Here is a 17,682-nt window from a genome sequence, read left to right on the forward strand (position 1 = left end):
TGAAAAATATGGGAAAATGCAAATATTCTGACCAAAAATCTGGAAACTACCCATTTCCCAATATTTTATTTAAGAGTTAAGATGATACCACCATTGGGTCAAATTTTATTTTACTTCTCTTTTTTTTAGCGTGTGATTTCTTCTAATAATTGGTTCCAGGTCATGATTAACTCTTGGGGAAGAAGGGTACCACTCCATTCAACTTCATTCCATTTCAGGTAGTCTTTACCGAGCACAACTGTGTGCTTTACACTGTATTACGCAGCTGTTTTCATCCTGAAATATCTGTAACTACAAAACATTGATTAATAGGGAGAAAGGTTCTTTTCTTGTTAAAGTCCTTTATTCAACACATGTTTATAGAATGCCTACTCTGTACCAGGCACTGAAAACAGTGCCCCTTCCCTGAGTGTCATCCTTCCTCAGGTCGTCCGGCGGGGGGAGGGGGGGTTGGGGGGGGCGGCTCAAAGCACAGACTTTCCAAGGAGCCATCAAGGCAGTGAGTTCCCGGCCTGACATCTGACTTCTAATGGGTCTCCTGGCCTCTACCCTTGTCCTGCCTGATTCCTCCTCCACAGTGTTGTCCACTTCATCTGACATTGCCCCTTGGCTAGCATTTCCCCTTGCAGACCTTTCCACCGCTGTCCCCCACCCAGTGATTGGATGTTAACTCTCAATTAACTCTGTTGCACATATCACACAATATAATAATGTCCTGTTTACCTGACTGTCTTCCACATTAAAATGTAAATACTTCCAGGGCAAGGACTAAACTCAGGTTAGTTTTATATTCAGGACCTGGCATAGGGTCCGGCTTCTAGAGGCACTAAAATGAATCTGTTGAATCAATGCATGGTGCCTCTGAACTTTTAAAAAGTTTTATTGGTACAGTTATTACAGTGAATCGCAATTTATACACTGAACTATTTCTTCCACTAGACCGTGAACTGCTTGAGAGCAGGACTGTATCTATGAGTGCTATGTACTCAGTATTTAGTGCTATGCTTGATACAAAGATGGTGCACAATAGCTGTTTGTTGAATGAGTATAAGCTTGATCTTAATCAGAAATTTTTAGTTATATCAACTTCGTTATGAGCAGTGTTAAGATGCATTAGTATTTTGCTTCCCTATTTTAGAACATACTACACAATAAACATAATTTTTTTCTTTGAATTGTATACTTTGAATTTGCAATGTTTCAAAGACATCCTTCTGAATTTGAATTCTCATAATACAAGTGAAATATCTAAAAACATGGAATGAGTATAAGAGTTACTGAATAAACTTCTTGCTTGATTTTTCTTTAATACCTGATGTGATTTTGTTCTGTTGTGATTTTTTTTCTTTATTCTAAAGTAGTATGAAGCAAGAATTCTGTTAATGCAAGCTGTCAATTTGGGTTAATCAATGTTCCTCTGTATTTGAATATATCAACATTTTAACTTTCAGAAACCAGTTGCAGTTTGTGCTACCTGATTCTCTAACTACCTGGGAAATTCAAGGTGTTGGCATTTCAAATAGTGGTAAGCAAATTGAAGTTATATACTCACGTAAGGAATGATTTGATTTGGCAAAATGCAGTTTTTTGTTATTGTCTTTTTAGTTTACACAGGACTTAAGTGGTGTCATTTATTAAAACCTATTTTTAATGTATTACAAAGAGACTTAGATGTGCCCACATCATGGACTGTATCAGTTTCTTCTTTTGTTCTTCTATTAGCCATCATTTTATAAATACTGATGTGAAGCCCCCATTTCCCTTTGTATTTTCTCAGTGAGTAGAAGATTCAGTAGAGTTAGAGAAAAATATATAATTTCTCTCCTGGACTAGTGCCCTTTTGTGGTGATTTAGTGCAGATACTTTATAAATAATTTCAGGCTTGGCTTGTTTGCTCACTATATTTTGTTCTTATAAATCTTGGTTTCCACAATCAAAATTTTATGCCCATTAAACGGAACCAATAATGAATATCTAAAAAAGAGATTTGGTGCTTTAGTTAATAAACATTCTCATGCCTTAAATTAAATATTTGTTGGACAAATGAAGTTTTCTGTTAATACCAATAATTATTGAATGAAGAACAATGATAAAAGAATAGATCTTAAAAGTTCTTACCACAAGAAAAGAAATTTGTAATATGTGTGGTGGTGGATGTTAACTAGACTTATGTATACAAATATCGAATCATGTTGTACACCTGAAGCTAATATAATATTATACTTCAATTATAGCTCAATTTAAAAAAATCAGTGAGTAGAAAATTCAAGGACATGGGGTGTTAGGGCAGAGAAAAACATCTAACTTTTGTTTTTTCCTTGAAGCAAAGCAAATCTGAGACATTTTAGTACTAATAAGGCATTATGGGAATTCCCTAATATGCTTCAACTTTGCTCTCACTTTGGGCTGAAGGTATATGTGTTGCCGATACTCTCAAGGCAAAGGTGTTCAAAAACGTCTTCCTGGAAATGAATATACCATATTCTGTTGTACGAGGGGAACAGATCCAATTGAGTGGAACTGTTTATAACTATAGAACGTCTGGAATTCTGGTAAGTATTTATGGTATGTTCAAATAAATGGAAAAAATGAAGAAGTCCCTGATTTTCTGAGAATTCTATTAATGGAATTATCACGTACACAGGCACACAAACTCAACTCAGTGAAGGAAAGAAGAAAAGAAGAAGAGTTAAGATAACTATTCATACAACTCCAATTCAATGAAGAATACAAGTCCTTGAGATAATCAATGTGCTGTGGAGGCTCAGAGAAAGATGAGATTACATTTGGTTCATTCATCACCCTGATCTCCTTACCTCTAACAACCCGTTCCTTTCCTCCATTTTAGCCATTCACACTCTTCACTTTGCAGATCTTGTCTTCCCCCCGGAAAATATGATTTCAAACATCTCACCAACTGACCACCTCCTACCTATCCTTCTGACTCATTAACCTTGTTACTTTGTAGCTACAGTTCTACAGCATCATTGAAACCTCCAGCTCTTTGACTCCATTACTTTTTATTCTTCATTAGCCTTCTTATGCTAAAGTCTTTACTTCACTCCATGTTCAGGTTAGAATTCAGAAGCCATCATTATAGCCTCACTGATTAAAAACATGTCAACTCCCTTGATCCCCTTTTGCTCTGGGGTACACTCTGTGAAAAACTCCAGCCATGGCCAGACCCACCATTTGTCTTCTTTTTGCCAACACATTTCTAAACAGAGTTATACATTAGGCTGTCTGATTTCACTTGAAAATCACAATCACAAAATTTTTTATAGGAACTCAATGCAGTCTGAAAATCTGACTCTTTTTTTTAAAGCTCTAATTTTATTCTTAGACATGAGTATTTCAGTGGTCTCCAAAAATTTCACTTACAGCTCCCTAAATCTTTTTGGAAAAACTAAGTACCCCATTGGCACATTTTTAAATTGGCATCTAAAATTTTTCATCATAAATTCAAAAAAATATGCAAATTTATAACTCTGGGAATACTTGAGTATTGATATTTTAAAAATAAAATTGTTATATCAAACTTTTAAAGGTATATAGCAGAATCTAAATACCATAGCAATCCATTAAAAAATACCCAAATAAACTCTTGTGAACAACAGATTATATACCATTCCTTTTATCTGTGAACTCATATTTCCATTCCACTCTCCTAGTGTTATATATTTTACACTTGAATGTTTTCTATCGATTACTCTCTCATACTTTGATGCAACAAAAATACGTACATACACTGAAGTTGAATTATTTTTAAGTTTTATGATTATAAGTCATATAATAATTGCTTGCTGATCTAGTTAAAGATGTATTCAGGTTTTGATAGGTATTATCCTGAATTTATAAATTACTGTAAGGGAAACTGACTTGTCTACAATATTGAATTTTTTACATCTCTTCATTCTTTTGCTTTATGTACTAGGTCAGGGGTCAGCAATCTATGGCCATGGGCCAAAACCGGCCTGCTCCCTCTTCTTTTATGGCCTATAAGATAAGAATGTTTTTCACATTTCTAAAAGGTTGAGGAGGAGAAGTAGAAGAAAACTATTTCATGGCACTTATAAGAAATTCAAATTTCACTGTCCATAAATAAAGTTTAAAGCCACACCCACTGTGTAGGTATTGTCCATGGCAGAGTTGAGTAGTTGTGACATAGACCGTATGTAGTGCTTTCATTGCATTGCACTACTGCTCAGAGCACCACAAAGTGCAATGACATAATTATAATTAGACAGTATTTTAAGTGTCACACATCTCATGGTACTGCCATATTTTATTTAATTTTTAAACTATCAGTGCAGTATTCATCATATCAAAACAAGAAACAAGAACATCTGAGATATCTCAGGGTAATTACCGATTAATTACCTTTCCTCTTGAGTACAGATCACACTTTCCTATTTCTTTACATCTAGTAACTTTGCATTGACCCTTGGACTTTCTTAATGAAATGTTATAGAGACTCTGGATTCTATTACTATCCTCTGAAGAGCTTTCATCTTCGTTTGTGTGTTTTAGCAGGCAGTTGGCTGAATCAATCTCAAACTTTGAAATCTCATTTCAGTTCCTTTAGCCTTAGCTGGGATGCTTAGAGTCTGTGCTGTGCGTAGGTCAAGGGTTGACCAGGTTTGAGCAAAGTTTATACGGTGAACCTGGAGGTCCTTCACTTTTCCGCTGTGGTGGCTGCGCCATACTCTGTCCCCTGGTTCTTTAAGCCAATAAGATGGCAGGTTCTACTGGAGGTTTAGCTACTCCTTAAGGGACTAACGGTGACTGCCCTCAGGTTAAAACTGTAAAAAAATAGGACCCTCACACAGTGTCCCTCCTTTCTTCTGAGTGTCACCTTCTCTTCCAATCTCTAGTGCCTTCAGGTAGTTTTTGTTTTTTTTAAATACGTATTTTGTCTAGAGCTTATGGTTATTATTTGCAGAAGAGTTATCCAAGTAGGAGCTACTTGGCTATTTCTGAAAGCAGAGCCACTGCCAGAATTTTTGGGTTTTGGGTTTGTTTTTTTTTTTTTGATATTTGATATCAGTTTCAAAAGTTGCTATCTCAATTTACTAAGAGTTTTTATAATGAATTCATGTTGAATTTGATCAAATCAGTCTTCTGTGTCTAGCCTTACCTACCCTACCCCAGCTCTCCAGGGGGAATCATTGGCCTCCGGTGACCCAAAAGTCTTCTTTAACTCCTGCCTCACCCACCCTAGTTGTGTTTCCCAAGAAGGTAGTTAAGAGGGAAAAGGAGCTTACCGTTTTTGAGAAATTCCTCAAAATTAGTTGTTGAATGTTGTTACTCTTCCTTGTTTACCTGCTTGATTTATTCTGGATCTTACAGATTTATTATTTGGGGTATAGTTCTGTCAGTTCACTAGATTTTGGAGAGGAGATGAAAAATATTCACTGTTTGAGCCAGAAGTCAGTAGGTATTATTATTATCCCCATTACAAAGATGAAGTGGAGGGTCATGCAATGTGCTCTTGCCACACAGCAAGTGGCAGAGCCAAGATTTGAACCTAGGTCTTTCCGGAGCCAGAGTCTGGCTGTATAATGGGGTACAGGTGGGAAGTTAATAAGAGGCAAGATTGGAAAAGTTGGTCGGGGGCATATTAGGCAGGACCTTAAATGCCAAGCGATGGAGTTTCCAGTCTTTCATAAAACCATTTATTGAAAACCAAAGGCTGAGCTATAAGATACAAAGTTGAATAAGACACACAGAGTGCCTGAGACTGGGCTCCCACTGCCTACAATATAAACATGTAGAGAGACAGTGTAACAAATGCTATCATGACAACATGAACAAAGAACTTCAGTAGTGTTGTACCCGATTTAGTAGGTAACGGTCTAAGGAAGGTTAGATGTTTCTGAGCCAGTGTTGAGCTTTCTAGACATCCTGTCACATTGCTAAGCTCTATGGCAACTGGTTTGTGTGTTTTAGAAAATCTGAAATGAGCTTTCTCTACAGCCTTGGAATCTAAGGGATTATTTAACGAGTACCAGGGGAGAGTTTTTGTCCAGATGAATGTAATCAGGGCGTGCTTTCCTTATCATAAAATGTTTTGAAATAATTGTTCACTGGTGATATTTCAGTTCTGTGTTAAAATGTCTCCCGTGGAGGGAATCTGTTCATCGGGAAGCCCAGACATTGACCCTCAGGGGAAAAGTTCCTCCAAATGTCTGCCCCAGAGAATAGAGGGCTCCTCCAGCCACTTGGTGACCTTCAGCGTGCTTCCTCTGGAAATCGGCCTCCACAACATCAGCTTCTCACTGGAGACTTCTGTTGGAAATGAAATCTTAATAAAAACATTACGAGTGGTGGTAAGAAAATATGCTTTAAAAAAATTCTTTCAAAAACACTTTTTTCTTTCTGAAAATAAAAGTTATCAGCAACTCATGCTTAAGTGATTCAGAAAGAGACACACAAAGAGAAAATTATAACACAAACATAACAAAATGTTAACATTTGGGGGAATCTGGGTGGAGGTTATCTCAGATATTTTTGGACTATTCTTATAACTTTAAGTCTGAAATTATGTTTTTAAAGTTTAAATAAAACAATGATGCTTGCTCATTGTAGAAAGCATGGAATACTGAAAAACCACAGAGAAGAAAATTAAGACCACCAAAAACCCCTACAACCAGAGATACCCGATTTTAACATTTTGGTATATAGTTTTCTGGAGTATTTTTTTCCCCCAACACATTCAGAAAATGTTTTGAAATCTGTGCCCGATATTATGCTAAGTACTGGAGCTACAGCAATAAATAAGGTAGGATCTATGCATTTATAGTTTAGAATTTATAGTCTAGAAAATTTTCCATTTTGTAAATGAGTAAACAGGCCAAAAAAGGAAGAAAACTATCATTTCTTAAGTACTGTTTACCCACACAGTCTGTTGAGAGTTTTCATGTTATCTTTTTAAGATTAAGATTCTTGGCAAGAATGTTAATGACAGAACTGGGTCTTCCGAGGTCTTCATTCTCTGAGTTCTGTTTTCAGCCATGAAATTCACTTTGGTAAACATGTATTGACTTATTTTGTGTAAGGCACATTCTATTTTCTATACATCTTTGCATGGTGGTTCCATGCACAGATTCTGTAGCCACACTGACTGTGTTTGAATCCTGGCTCCACTAGCAGTGTGGCATCAGATAAGTTTCTTGATCTCTCTGGGTGTCAGTTTCCTCGTATGTCACATGGGAGCACTACTCCATAGAGTATTATGAGGTTAAATGAGCTAATACATACAAAGCTCCATACATACAAAGCTAATACATACAAAGCACTTAGATCAATTACCTGGCTTATACATACTCCATATGTATATGGCTCCATATACTCCATATGTATATGTATATGGCTCCATACATACAAAGCTAATACATACAAAGCTCCATAGAGTATTATGAGGTTAAATGAGCTAATACATACAAAGCACTTAGATCAATTACCTTGCTTATAATAATTTCTGTTTAAGTGTTTGCTCTGATCATCATGCAAATAGCCAGAAAATCTTATTCCTGGAGGCAGGCATATAAGTATTTAAACATACTTTGCCTTCTCCAAAAAAAAAAAAAAAAAGAATTTTTTAATTGGAAAAGTAGTTAAGTTGATTCAAGCATTCAGGTCAAGGTCATATAAATTTAATTATGTTCTTAACTGAATGATTTTTGCCTTTATTTTAGCCGGAAGGTGTCAAAAGGGAAAGTTATGCTGGCACTACTCTGGACCCAAAGGGTATCTACGGTAGGCAAAATGAGTTTGTATTTTATATGTTGTCTTTTGCCCTAGAGAGATGTGTAACCTGAAACACTATTTTTAAAAATGTTAATTGTATAGAATCAGAAATATCCACTTCTTAGTTCACTGCCATTTTTGATAGCATGTGTTATATTATAATCTGGATGGGTTTAGAACAAAGAAAAATAATCCCATTAGGTTTTTGTTTGTTTGTTTTGCTGCATGGCGTGGCTTTCGGGATCTTATTTCCCCACCAGGGATCAAACCCAGGCAGTGGAAGTACCAAGCCCTAACCACTGGACCGCCAGGGAATTCCCAAAGTACCCCATTAGTTTTAAATACAAAACATTGAAATAGTAATCATTGCATGACTTCCCTTATAAATTAGTCATTTTACCATTCTATCCATCACAATAATAAGTTATAATATTTTCTTATAGAACCATCAGTCCAAAGAACACCTAAGAAAAAGTCATTTACATTCTTATCTAACATGCATTATTTGAAAACACAATCATGCTGATAAATTACTTAACAAAGCCATTCCTCATTGTTCCTGCTTCCTTGCTTTTCCTCCAGTTGAGATATTCTGAATCTTCCTTTTTTTGGAATCTTCTTAAAGTTAGAATTGTGCAAACAATTGAGCACTTCATCAAGGCCTAAATACCTATGTATTTATGAAATTTAGAATGTTTTCAGTTAACAATTCTTTTCACCAAAAAAAGACAGACTACTGTAGTTCTTATTAAATGATTGAAATTTACCTTATTGTTGCATTGTATCATTCTTCTTTTCTTTCAGTGATACAGCAATAGAAAGAAAAAGAGTTTCCTTACAAATCAAGACCACTATACTCAGAGTGCTATTTCCTCTAGGAAAGCAAAGAATTAATATTTACATTTCTAATCAGCTGAGTCCCATAAACTGAATAAGGATGACTTCATGCAAACTTTTTTCTCTAATCTTATCTTCACACAGACCTCCTCCCAACCTGTGAAGGATATATGGGGAGATATATGACAAATTCTGAGGTTTTGGCCTCATGCAGTCACATCACACCTCAGAGCCACTGCTTCCTTTGTCTTCTCTTTCTCTTCCCCCTTATGCCTGCTATACTAACATTATTGCAAACAGCTTTCCAAAACAGCCCTGTCTTACCCATCCCAGGTGTGAACATCAGGCCCACAAGATGGCAATGATCTTTTATCGGGGAATAGATCTCTCCATCAAAAATCTTGGTTTAAAAAAAAAGAATCTATGCCTCTTTCCAATCTTGTCACATGACTTTTTTCCCTTATCATTTTAGAAAACTTAGATTCAGGGAGCTTTGTTACTTTCCAGAGTGCCCAATAAGGTAAAGATGACAACCAATTCTGTCCAGTTTATTTCAGAGATTTTTTTTTTTTTTTTTTTTTTTTTGTTGTTGTTGTTGTTTTACGCGGGCCTCTCACTGTTGTGGCCTCTCCCGTTGCGGAGCACAGGCTCCGGATGCGCAGGCCCAGCGGCCATGGCTCACGGGCCCAGCCGCTCCGCGGCATGTGGGATCTTCCCGGACAGGAGCACGAACCCGTGTCCCCTGCATCGGCAGGCGGACTCTCAACCACTGCGCCACCAGGGAAGCCCCAGAGATTTTATTAAATACTTCCAATCTGTGTATGTTGGAATTGCTATACTGTTATGATACTTTCCAGAGTTTTTTTTAAAAGCCTAAAAAAACATATTTGGAAAAGTAAACAGACAATAATGTTAGAGGAAATCTGAGAAAAATATCAGTGAGGGAGAATGAGGTATCAGAACAAATTGTAAAGTAATAGTAATTAAAATTATGTGACATCAGTTTAAAAAGAGACTAAACACAGAAACTCAATACACGAGACTAGCCCTAGCCTTTGGTTCCTGCTTTCTCTGCCTGACAAGCTCTCTCCCCCACCTCAGTTCTGAGCACATCATCATCATTGGTTTGGGCAGGCCCCTCTCAGGTTTTATTTTCTCTCCTCATGCCTGACCTCCACTCCCATTTCCCTTCCTTCAAATGCCCCCAATCTAATATGCTTGAAATATGTCTTAGAGTATGGAGGAAAGGTTGTTTTGTGTGTGTATGTTTTTTTAACATATAAAAGGTATTGTGCTCTAGGTCCTGTTCTTAAGTTTTTAAAGACAATACTCTGTTTTAAACAAATATTTCTATTGCTATACATGCATTTAATTCACTGCTTCTACACAGTATTTTAGAGTATATTCTGTTACCAAACTCAGGTTCGGCTGCTTGCCACTCAAAAGGCAATAATTTGAGAGGCAAATGTCAATAGAAAGGAAAGATGCTTTAATCAGAGAAGCCGGCAATCTGGGGAGAAGGTAGGCTCGCATCCCAAGACCAACTCCAAAGTTTCTGCTCAGCCATTACAGTTTTTAAAGGAGAAGGGGGAAGAATTTCAGTGAATCATCTAGGCAGGAGGTTGAATTCTGCATCATTCTCCATTGTGTGCAGACTGGCTGACTCTTCAGATGTTATCTTGCCCACGTGATTTGCCTGCAGGATTTCTGAAGGGGCTGTTGGGGGTAGAGAGCTAGTCATTCATTTTTTTTTTTTAATTTATTTTCAGCTGCGTTGGGTCTTCGTTGCTGTGCGGTGGGCTTTCTCTAGTTGCGGTGAGCAGGGGCTACTCTTGGTTGTGGTGCGCAGGCTTCTCATTGCAGTGGCTTTTCTTGTGGAGCACGGGCTCAAAGTGCGCAGGCTTCAGTAGGTGTGGCACGCAGGTTCAGTAGTTGTGGCACATGGGCTTAGCTGCTCCGTGGCATGTGGGTCTTCCCGGACCAGGGATCGAATCTGTGTCCCCTGCATTGGCAGGCAGATTCTTAACCACTGCGCCACCAGGCAAGCCCTTTTTTTAAAAAAAAAATTTTTATTTTATATTGGAGTATAGTTGATTAACAATATTGTGTTAGTTTCAGGTGTTCAGCAAAGTGATTCATTTATATGTATACATGCATCTATTCTTTTTCAAATTCTTTTCCCATTTAGGTTATTACAGAATATTGAGCAGAGTTCCCTGTAGAGCCAGTCATTCTTTAACTGCTTAATTCTTCATTTTTGCTTCTTTTTATTTAGGTAAAGGATCAACAGGTTCTTTGATTCTTTGCATGGTGTGCATTCAGGAGAGTATATGTTAGGAGTTAGGTCAAACTGCCTAGTGATCTCATTCCTATAATTAGGCTCTTTTAAGGTTAGAGGGGGACAGAAATGGGCAAACAGGAAAGGGGCAAAAGAGCTGCTTTCATTTCCCCACTGTCAAACATCATTCCATTTCTATGGGATCAGGGGTGAAGCTCCATCTTCTGTAATTTCCTTCATGCTGACATAGGGCACCATATTCTCAGAGTGGAAAATGTCAACATGGGTCTGTAGCATCTTTGCTGACAATTTTAGTTGCCTGCTTACATATATGGGCAGAGTAAGATACAATTATTTTGATGCCCACAAAGATATAGTTTATTATGAGCAATAATGTTAATCCCATTCTCTTGAGGCCAGTTCTTGGAATTGTGATAGATATAGATTCAGTACTGCTCAAGATGGAGCAGCTAATATCATGGCTATAGTCTGGTCCTCATGCAGTTAGCTTTTTTCCTTTGGTGGCAGTTACAGTATCTGTAAAACAACTCAGGAATGTGCATCAGACACTCAGTCTGTGACTATTGTCCTAATCATTAACTGCTCATTTTTGTACGTGAGGGCCCTGCAGGGTTCTGCTCAGTTCCAATTCCACCACAATTTTACTTACCCATCCCCTAGTGACAGGTTCCCCACTACCATCAACAATGCTGCAATGAACATCCTTATTCATCTCCCTTTATGAATCTGTGTGAGAATTTATCTGGACTATGTTTTTTGGAGTTGAACTGCTGGGTCAAAGGGCATACATATACTGAATATCATTTACTTCTGTCACATTGCTCTTCAGAATGGCTGTACTATTTATACCTCCACCAGCACTGCATAAGGATTCTCCTTATTCCACATCCTCACCAACACTTGGTGTTACTCACCTCTCTAAAATGTGCCATTTTTAGGGGTATAAAGTGACATCTCATTATTGTTTTAATTTGGATTCTTCTGATTACAGTGATTTCTAAACACTTCTTCATATACTTGCTGGCCATTTGGACTTCCATTCTGTGAATTGACTATTCCTATCTTTTGCACTTTTTTCTATTTTCCACTTGGGTTTTCTTGTCTATTTCTTGTTGATTTTGTCTCTCATATACTTCTTTGAGCAGTCGTAGACCTTAGTGGGTTTTGAACAGTAATCTTTTTTTCTGATATAGTCAAATTCATTATAATTTCATTTTATGGTTATATATCTTAGTTCAAAAAGACATTATTGCATATTTTATCCTGTTGGTTTTAAAGATTTAACTTTTAAATGTTTTAATCTCTCTGGCATCTACCTTTATAAGTGATGCCTTGATGGGTCTTTTTTATGATCTCTGACAAGGAGTAAAATTGACTTCTCTTAGTTTTAGCCTTTTTTTCTGTACATTTTCCATCTAGTAGAAGAGTTGATAATGAGAAATAAAATAGTCAAGGGCAGGTATCAATGGAAAAAAATGGTGGAGGATCAAATTTAGATAATCTCAAACAACTTACTGTCATAAGTACCATATATTGAGCACAAACTGTTTGCCATGCTTTGTCTACATTATTTTTATCTTCACAAAAACCCTTTGAGGAAAATACTATTACCTCTATTTAGCTGATGAGCAAACCAAAGCATAGAAAGATTGTGTCTTGCCCAGTGTCACATCCAGAGTAAGTTCTTTCTGAGCTTAGTACTCTTTCATCCACATTGCAAAGCTCTCAAATGTCTTCACTAAGTTTTAATACTATATCCTCAGCATTTATCAAAAGTTGATGAGGAAAGAAGTGGAGCATTCCTGTCTCTTCTGCAAAGCCATGTGGTTTGGCCATGCAATTGCAAAATGTCACTAGTTTTTTTTTTTAGCATCTACCATGTGCCAGGGACTAAGTGCTTGGGACTACAGCATTCAATAAGAATGGTTCCTGCCCTCAGAGAGCTTTCTTAGCAGGATAATGGGAGGAGGAGTCTCTTTGTGGTGACTACTATGGGTTCTGCAGTAAAGCTTCCTGAGCTCAGATGCAGCTTCATCTGTACTAGCTCTGTGACCTTGAGCAATTTGCTTTCTAAGCCTCAGTTTGCTCATCTATAAAATTAAAATAATAATAGTAGACACAGTGCATAGGGTTGTTGTGAGGATCCAGTGTAACAATGCATTCAAAGACCTTAGCAGTGTGCTTGGTATTCTATCAGTAGAATGATAAATACTATCATTTTCATGAAATAAACCAATGATTACAGTAGAAAATGTTCCGATACAGCAAGCTTAAACTCTGTTATTGTGCAGAAAGAAAAAGTGTCTAAGTTAGATGGAGAGGAGAAGGTAGAAGGGATTTCAGGGCATGCTTCCCAATGCAGCTAATCTTCACATTTCCTTGACTAAGGAATTACTTGTTAGTTATTTTTAGATTTCAGTTCCGGGAATAATTTTCTGTCTTTGGACGAAACAGCATGCTCCCTTTTACTGATGAATAAGATTTATATAACCTCTTTATTTCCTATCGTGTAATGACCAGGAAGCTTACAGTCAACTTTAATGCTTTATTTAATGGGATTATATAAGCCTAGGGTTTGATAAAAAATCCTTGATTATTTTAAATTTCCCTTTTAAATTTTAATATTGTTATAAAAGAGTCTATTATTTTTTTTAAAATTCCCTGAAAGTAGGTATACTATAAATAATCTGCAAATAGTCTTCCCTCAAAAACTCTGTGTAAATCTAATAATTTTCTTTTAAATTTCAGGCATCATTAATAGACGAAAGGAGTTCCCATACAGGTTACCATTGGATTTGGTCCCCAAAACAAAAGTCAAAAGGATTGTGAGTGTAAAAGGTAAATTAACAAGTGCCATTTTTATTTCTTATTTCACTTTGTGTTTCAAACAAAAATCAAATATTCTCATGATTATCCTATTTCTCCTCTTCTCTACTCAGTTTCATGTACAATAGGGGACCTCTGGGAGTACCCTATTCCTACTCCCACCTTCAAATCCCTAACCACTCTTCCAACTCTCTTCTTCCAGTGGCCTGATTTGAATGGAGATGCATGCTCCCATGATGGAGGGTGAGGGCTGCCATTGGCCCAAAGACCTCTCTAAAATGAAAGTGCAGCTGCGTCCAGATTTAAAGGACTTTCTATTAGCCTAGTGGCCAGTCCTGTTCCAGAGAAGGCTTTATGACCTGCAAATGGCCCCAAGAAAGCAGCTCTGCTCTTTTAGAGTGCCAGTACATTTGTAGAAGTGGTGTCTTTAGCAGGTTTTATCCCTGGTCTCCAGCCATTAAAAATTCAATGACGCATCTTCAGAATAATAGAATGTCCTGACTACATTTTATCTTAGACAAAACCTTGGAATCACAGAATGTTAGTACTGGAAAAGACCTTTTTAATCACGTCCGACTCTGTAGTTAGATATATAAGAAAGTGTTTTTCCCAGGGTCTCACGATGAGTTATAGGCAGAGCTCTCATAGCACTCACAGAGTGTTCACAGTTCAGACTCTTAGCTTCGCTTCGTGGATGCGATTGATTCATAGAGTTTACAATATCTAAAGCTTTCAGGTTGAATGGCAACTAATTTGCCATGTCCTCTATGCTGTAATCTGCCCACTGTATTACATCATCTTATCCCCATATTGCAGTGGTATTTTTAAGCCTGCTTTTGGTGTTTCTTTTAAATACATCTTCTAATCAAATTTTTTTCCTCTCCCCAGTTCTGAGAAGTAATTCAGCTGCCTAGATAAAAAGGAAAGGATAGGGATGGTTGCTCTTATCTCCATTTAAAATGTACTGTTACTCAGAAGTTGACAGAAATTGATTGTACCTACTATGATTTTTGTTTGTGTGCTTGTTTGTTTGTATCAGGACTTCTTATAGGTGAGGTCATGTCTGCAGTTCTGAGTCAGGAAGGCATTGATATCCTCACCCATCTCCCCAAAGGGAATGCAGAGGCAGAACTGATGAGCGTTGTCCCAGTATTCTATGTTTTTCACTACCTGGAAGCAGGAAATAATTGGAACATTTTTTCTGCTAACTCATTAACTCAAAAACAGAACTTGAAGAAAAAATTAAAAGAAGGTAAGAAAAAAACTATTTCACATATTATACATTAATATCTTGTGATTTTTAAACTAATAGTTTGATTAAACTAATATTTAAGTTATGAATTATACAAAAGCTTATTTGTAAAAGCATTTCAGCCAAAAAAAAAAAAAATCATGAGGTGGACTCTATTACACAAATAAATACTGTTTGCTGGAGCGCTTTGGCTTAACTTACTAAAACGCCTGGATGAGATACAAGACACCTGCATTCCAAACTCTACAGAGTACTTCCTTCCTTCTTGAATGAGCTCAGAATGTTCTACTTGATAATTCCCAATTCAAGCGATTCATATACTTCCTTTGAGAAGTTCAGTGTTGGCCACAGAGCATGTGCTTGCTGCCCAACACCAAAGGAAGTTCAGTGTTCCCAGGGGCTAATAAAGCACTCTCTGAGTAGAAATGGGGGTCACTGAAGCACTGTGTTCTTTCCCTGGTGCCTCTTAGGGATGGTGAGCATCATGTCCTTCAGAAATGCTGACTATTCTTACAGCATGTGGAAGGGTGGGAGTGCTAACACTTGGTAAGTAGAAAGTTTTGACTTGCATTTTCATATAGTTGTTAATTAACTAAAGAATAACAACCTTAGTGGAAACTCTGTCCAGTCGCTCAGGCTAAAAAGCCTAGTCATTCTTCACTGCCCTCTTTCTCTTACAAGCCACACCTGATCTAGCAAATCCTTTTGGCTGCACCTCCGAAATATATCCTGAACTTGACTGCTTCTCACCAACCCCAGCCCACCACCCTGGTCCAAGCCATTCTCATCTCATACCTGGATTATGACACTAGCCCCCTCTGGTCTTTCAGCTTCAGCCCTTGCCCCTTTTCAGTCTATACTCAACACAGCAGCCAGAGGGACTCTGTTAAAACATGTTAGGTCACGTCCCTCAAAACCATTCAGGAGCTTCCCATCTTACCCAGGGTAAAAACCAAACTTCTTACTGTGATCTACAAGACCCTACATGGTCTAGACCTACCTCACCTCTCCAACTACATCCCCTACTACTCTCTTTCACTCCACTCGAGCCCCACTGGCCTTCTTGCTGTTCCTTGAACATGCCAGCCATGCTTCCACCTCAAGGCCTTTGCATCGACTACTCCCTCTTCCCCCTCTTCCTGTATCAGCATGGCTGGCTCAGCTACCTCCTTCAAGTCTTTACCAAAAGTCACCTTCTCAATGAGGCCTCTGTTGATCATTCTATCTAGCGTGCCATTCCCCTCCCAACACTTCATATTCTTCTCCCCAGCTTTCCTTTACTCTTTAGAATTTATCACTAACATTCTTACTTATCACACTTATTGTCTGTCTCACCACTAGAATGTAAGCTCTATGTGGGCAGTTTCAAGTATTGCTAGTGCCTGGTATGTACCTGGCATATAGTAGGTGCTCTGTAAGTACTTAATTGGTGAAGCATAATAACTTCCAAAATTCTGATTATTTGAGGGAAAGTCAGTCTGAATTAACAAATCCATATGGCAACTTATTTTCAAAGAATAATATCATGCTTTGCCAAAATATTTACTAAAGACACTGTGACAGGTACTTTGTAGGTTCTACTATATGAAACACTTTTAAGGGGTTTACAATCTAGAATAATTGTCTTTTAAATTATGCCCTTTAACTGTTGAGAGTCCCCAGGATTTTATCCTTGACCCTCATTTTCTAGACTCTCTCCTTGTACAATCTCATCTTTGCCCATGACTTCCATAATTCCTATGCAGATGATTCTCTAATCACGTCTCAAGGCCTATCTTCTTTCCTTAGCTCCAGATCCACATTTCTGTGGACTTGGGAGCCAAAAGCCCTTTGAACACATTCCATGCCAAATTCATTCTTTTGTTCCTCTGTTCCCCTAATCAGTGCACAGCAATACTTTGTCCTCCGCTGACCAAGTTTGACTCCTCCCTTTCCTTTTGGCTTTATATCCAACCAGTCACCACGTTTCACAGATTGTACCTTAGAAGTGGGTCTGACCCTGTGTGGGTGGCACATTTGAAAGACACACAGGCCCCTGGAGTATGGCAACCAGAGGATAAAACCCAGAATGCAGGGAGCGGAGGTCGATACAGAGTGGAAAACACCACAGCAGGAGCTGGAAACTAAATGCCTGGAGAACAGAAATCCCCATGAGAAGATGCGATAGCCTCTCAGGAAACCCCCAGAGCCTCTCAAGATTCTGGGCAAGACTGAGTGGATGGTGTTCAGCCAGAAACATAGAACCACTTGGACCCAACCACCCCAGGCCCAACTCCATGAGTTCCTTTGGAGATAAACATACATAGAAGAAAATGGCCAACACCTGAATACTTTCCAAAAATTTTTTTTTTAGAAATACAGAGAAGATACAAAAAGTACTAAGAATAATATTCATTTAAAAAGGAAAAGGAAAACAAAATTTTAAAGTGAGGGAGAGAGTCAAGTGGTCTGAGTCTCAAGGGCTTCTGGCTCCTTGGGCTGCTGAGTGAAGGAATTGGAGGGGAGGAAAGGCGGCATAAGGGGCACATGGGGTCATGAAGTATTTAGATCCCCTCTGATATTCTTTGAGAGACAGTAGAGACTGAACTTGCTTTTTGACTAAGTAATCATAATAATTAGAGCTTCCTTGGGAGGTGGTGAGTTCTGCATTAATAACATGGCTCAAGGGGAAGAGAGATAAACACTCCCACGGATGTTGGGGAAGAGAATTCAGACCTCA

At 37.9% G+C, this 17,682-nt stretch overlaps 1 protein-coding gene across 1 annotated transcript in view; it reads left to right on the forward strand.

The window, feature by feature from the left end:
- The window catches only part of C5 (complement C5), a 78,479-nt gene that overhangs the window by 33,383 nt on the left and 27,414 nt on the right, over window positions 1–17,682 (forward strand). Inside the window, exons 19-25 of the mRNA XM_032633805.1 lie at window positions 1,452–1,525; window positions 2,413–2,552; window positions 6,102–6,329; window positions 7,698–7,758; window positions 13,634–13,723; window positions 14,751–14,963; window positions 15,434–15,509. Of these exons, the coding sequence (XP_032489696.1) occupies window positions 1,452–1,525; window positions 2,413–2,552; window positions 6,102–6,329; window positions 7,698–7,758; window positions 13,634–13,723; window positions 14,751–14,963; window positions 15,434–15,509 (882 nt within the window). The remainder of the gene's footprint in view (window positions 1–1,451; window positions 1,526–2,412; window positions 2,553–6,101; window positions 6,330–7,697; window positions 7,759–13,633; window positions 13,724–14,750; window positions 14,964–15,433; window positions 15,510–17,682) is intronic.

This window comes from Phocoena sinus, chromosome 6 (genome assembly GCF_008692025.1).
Source record: "Phocoena sinus isolate mPhoSin1 chromosome 6, mPhoSin1.pri, whole genome shotgun sequence".
NCBI lineage: Eukaryota > Metazoa > Chordata > Mammalia > Artiodactyla > Phocoenidae > Phocoena > Phocoena sinus.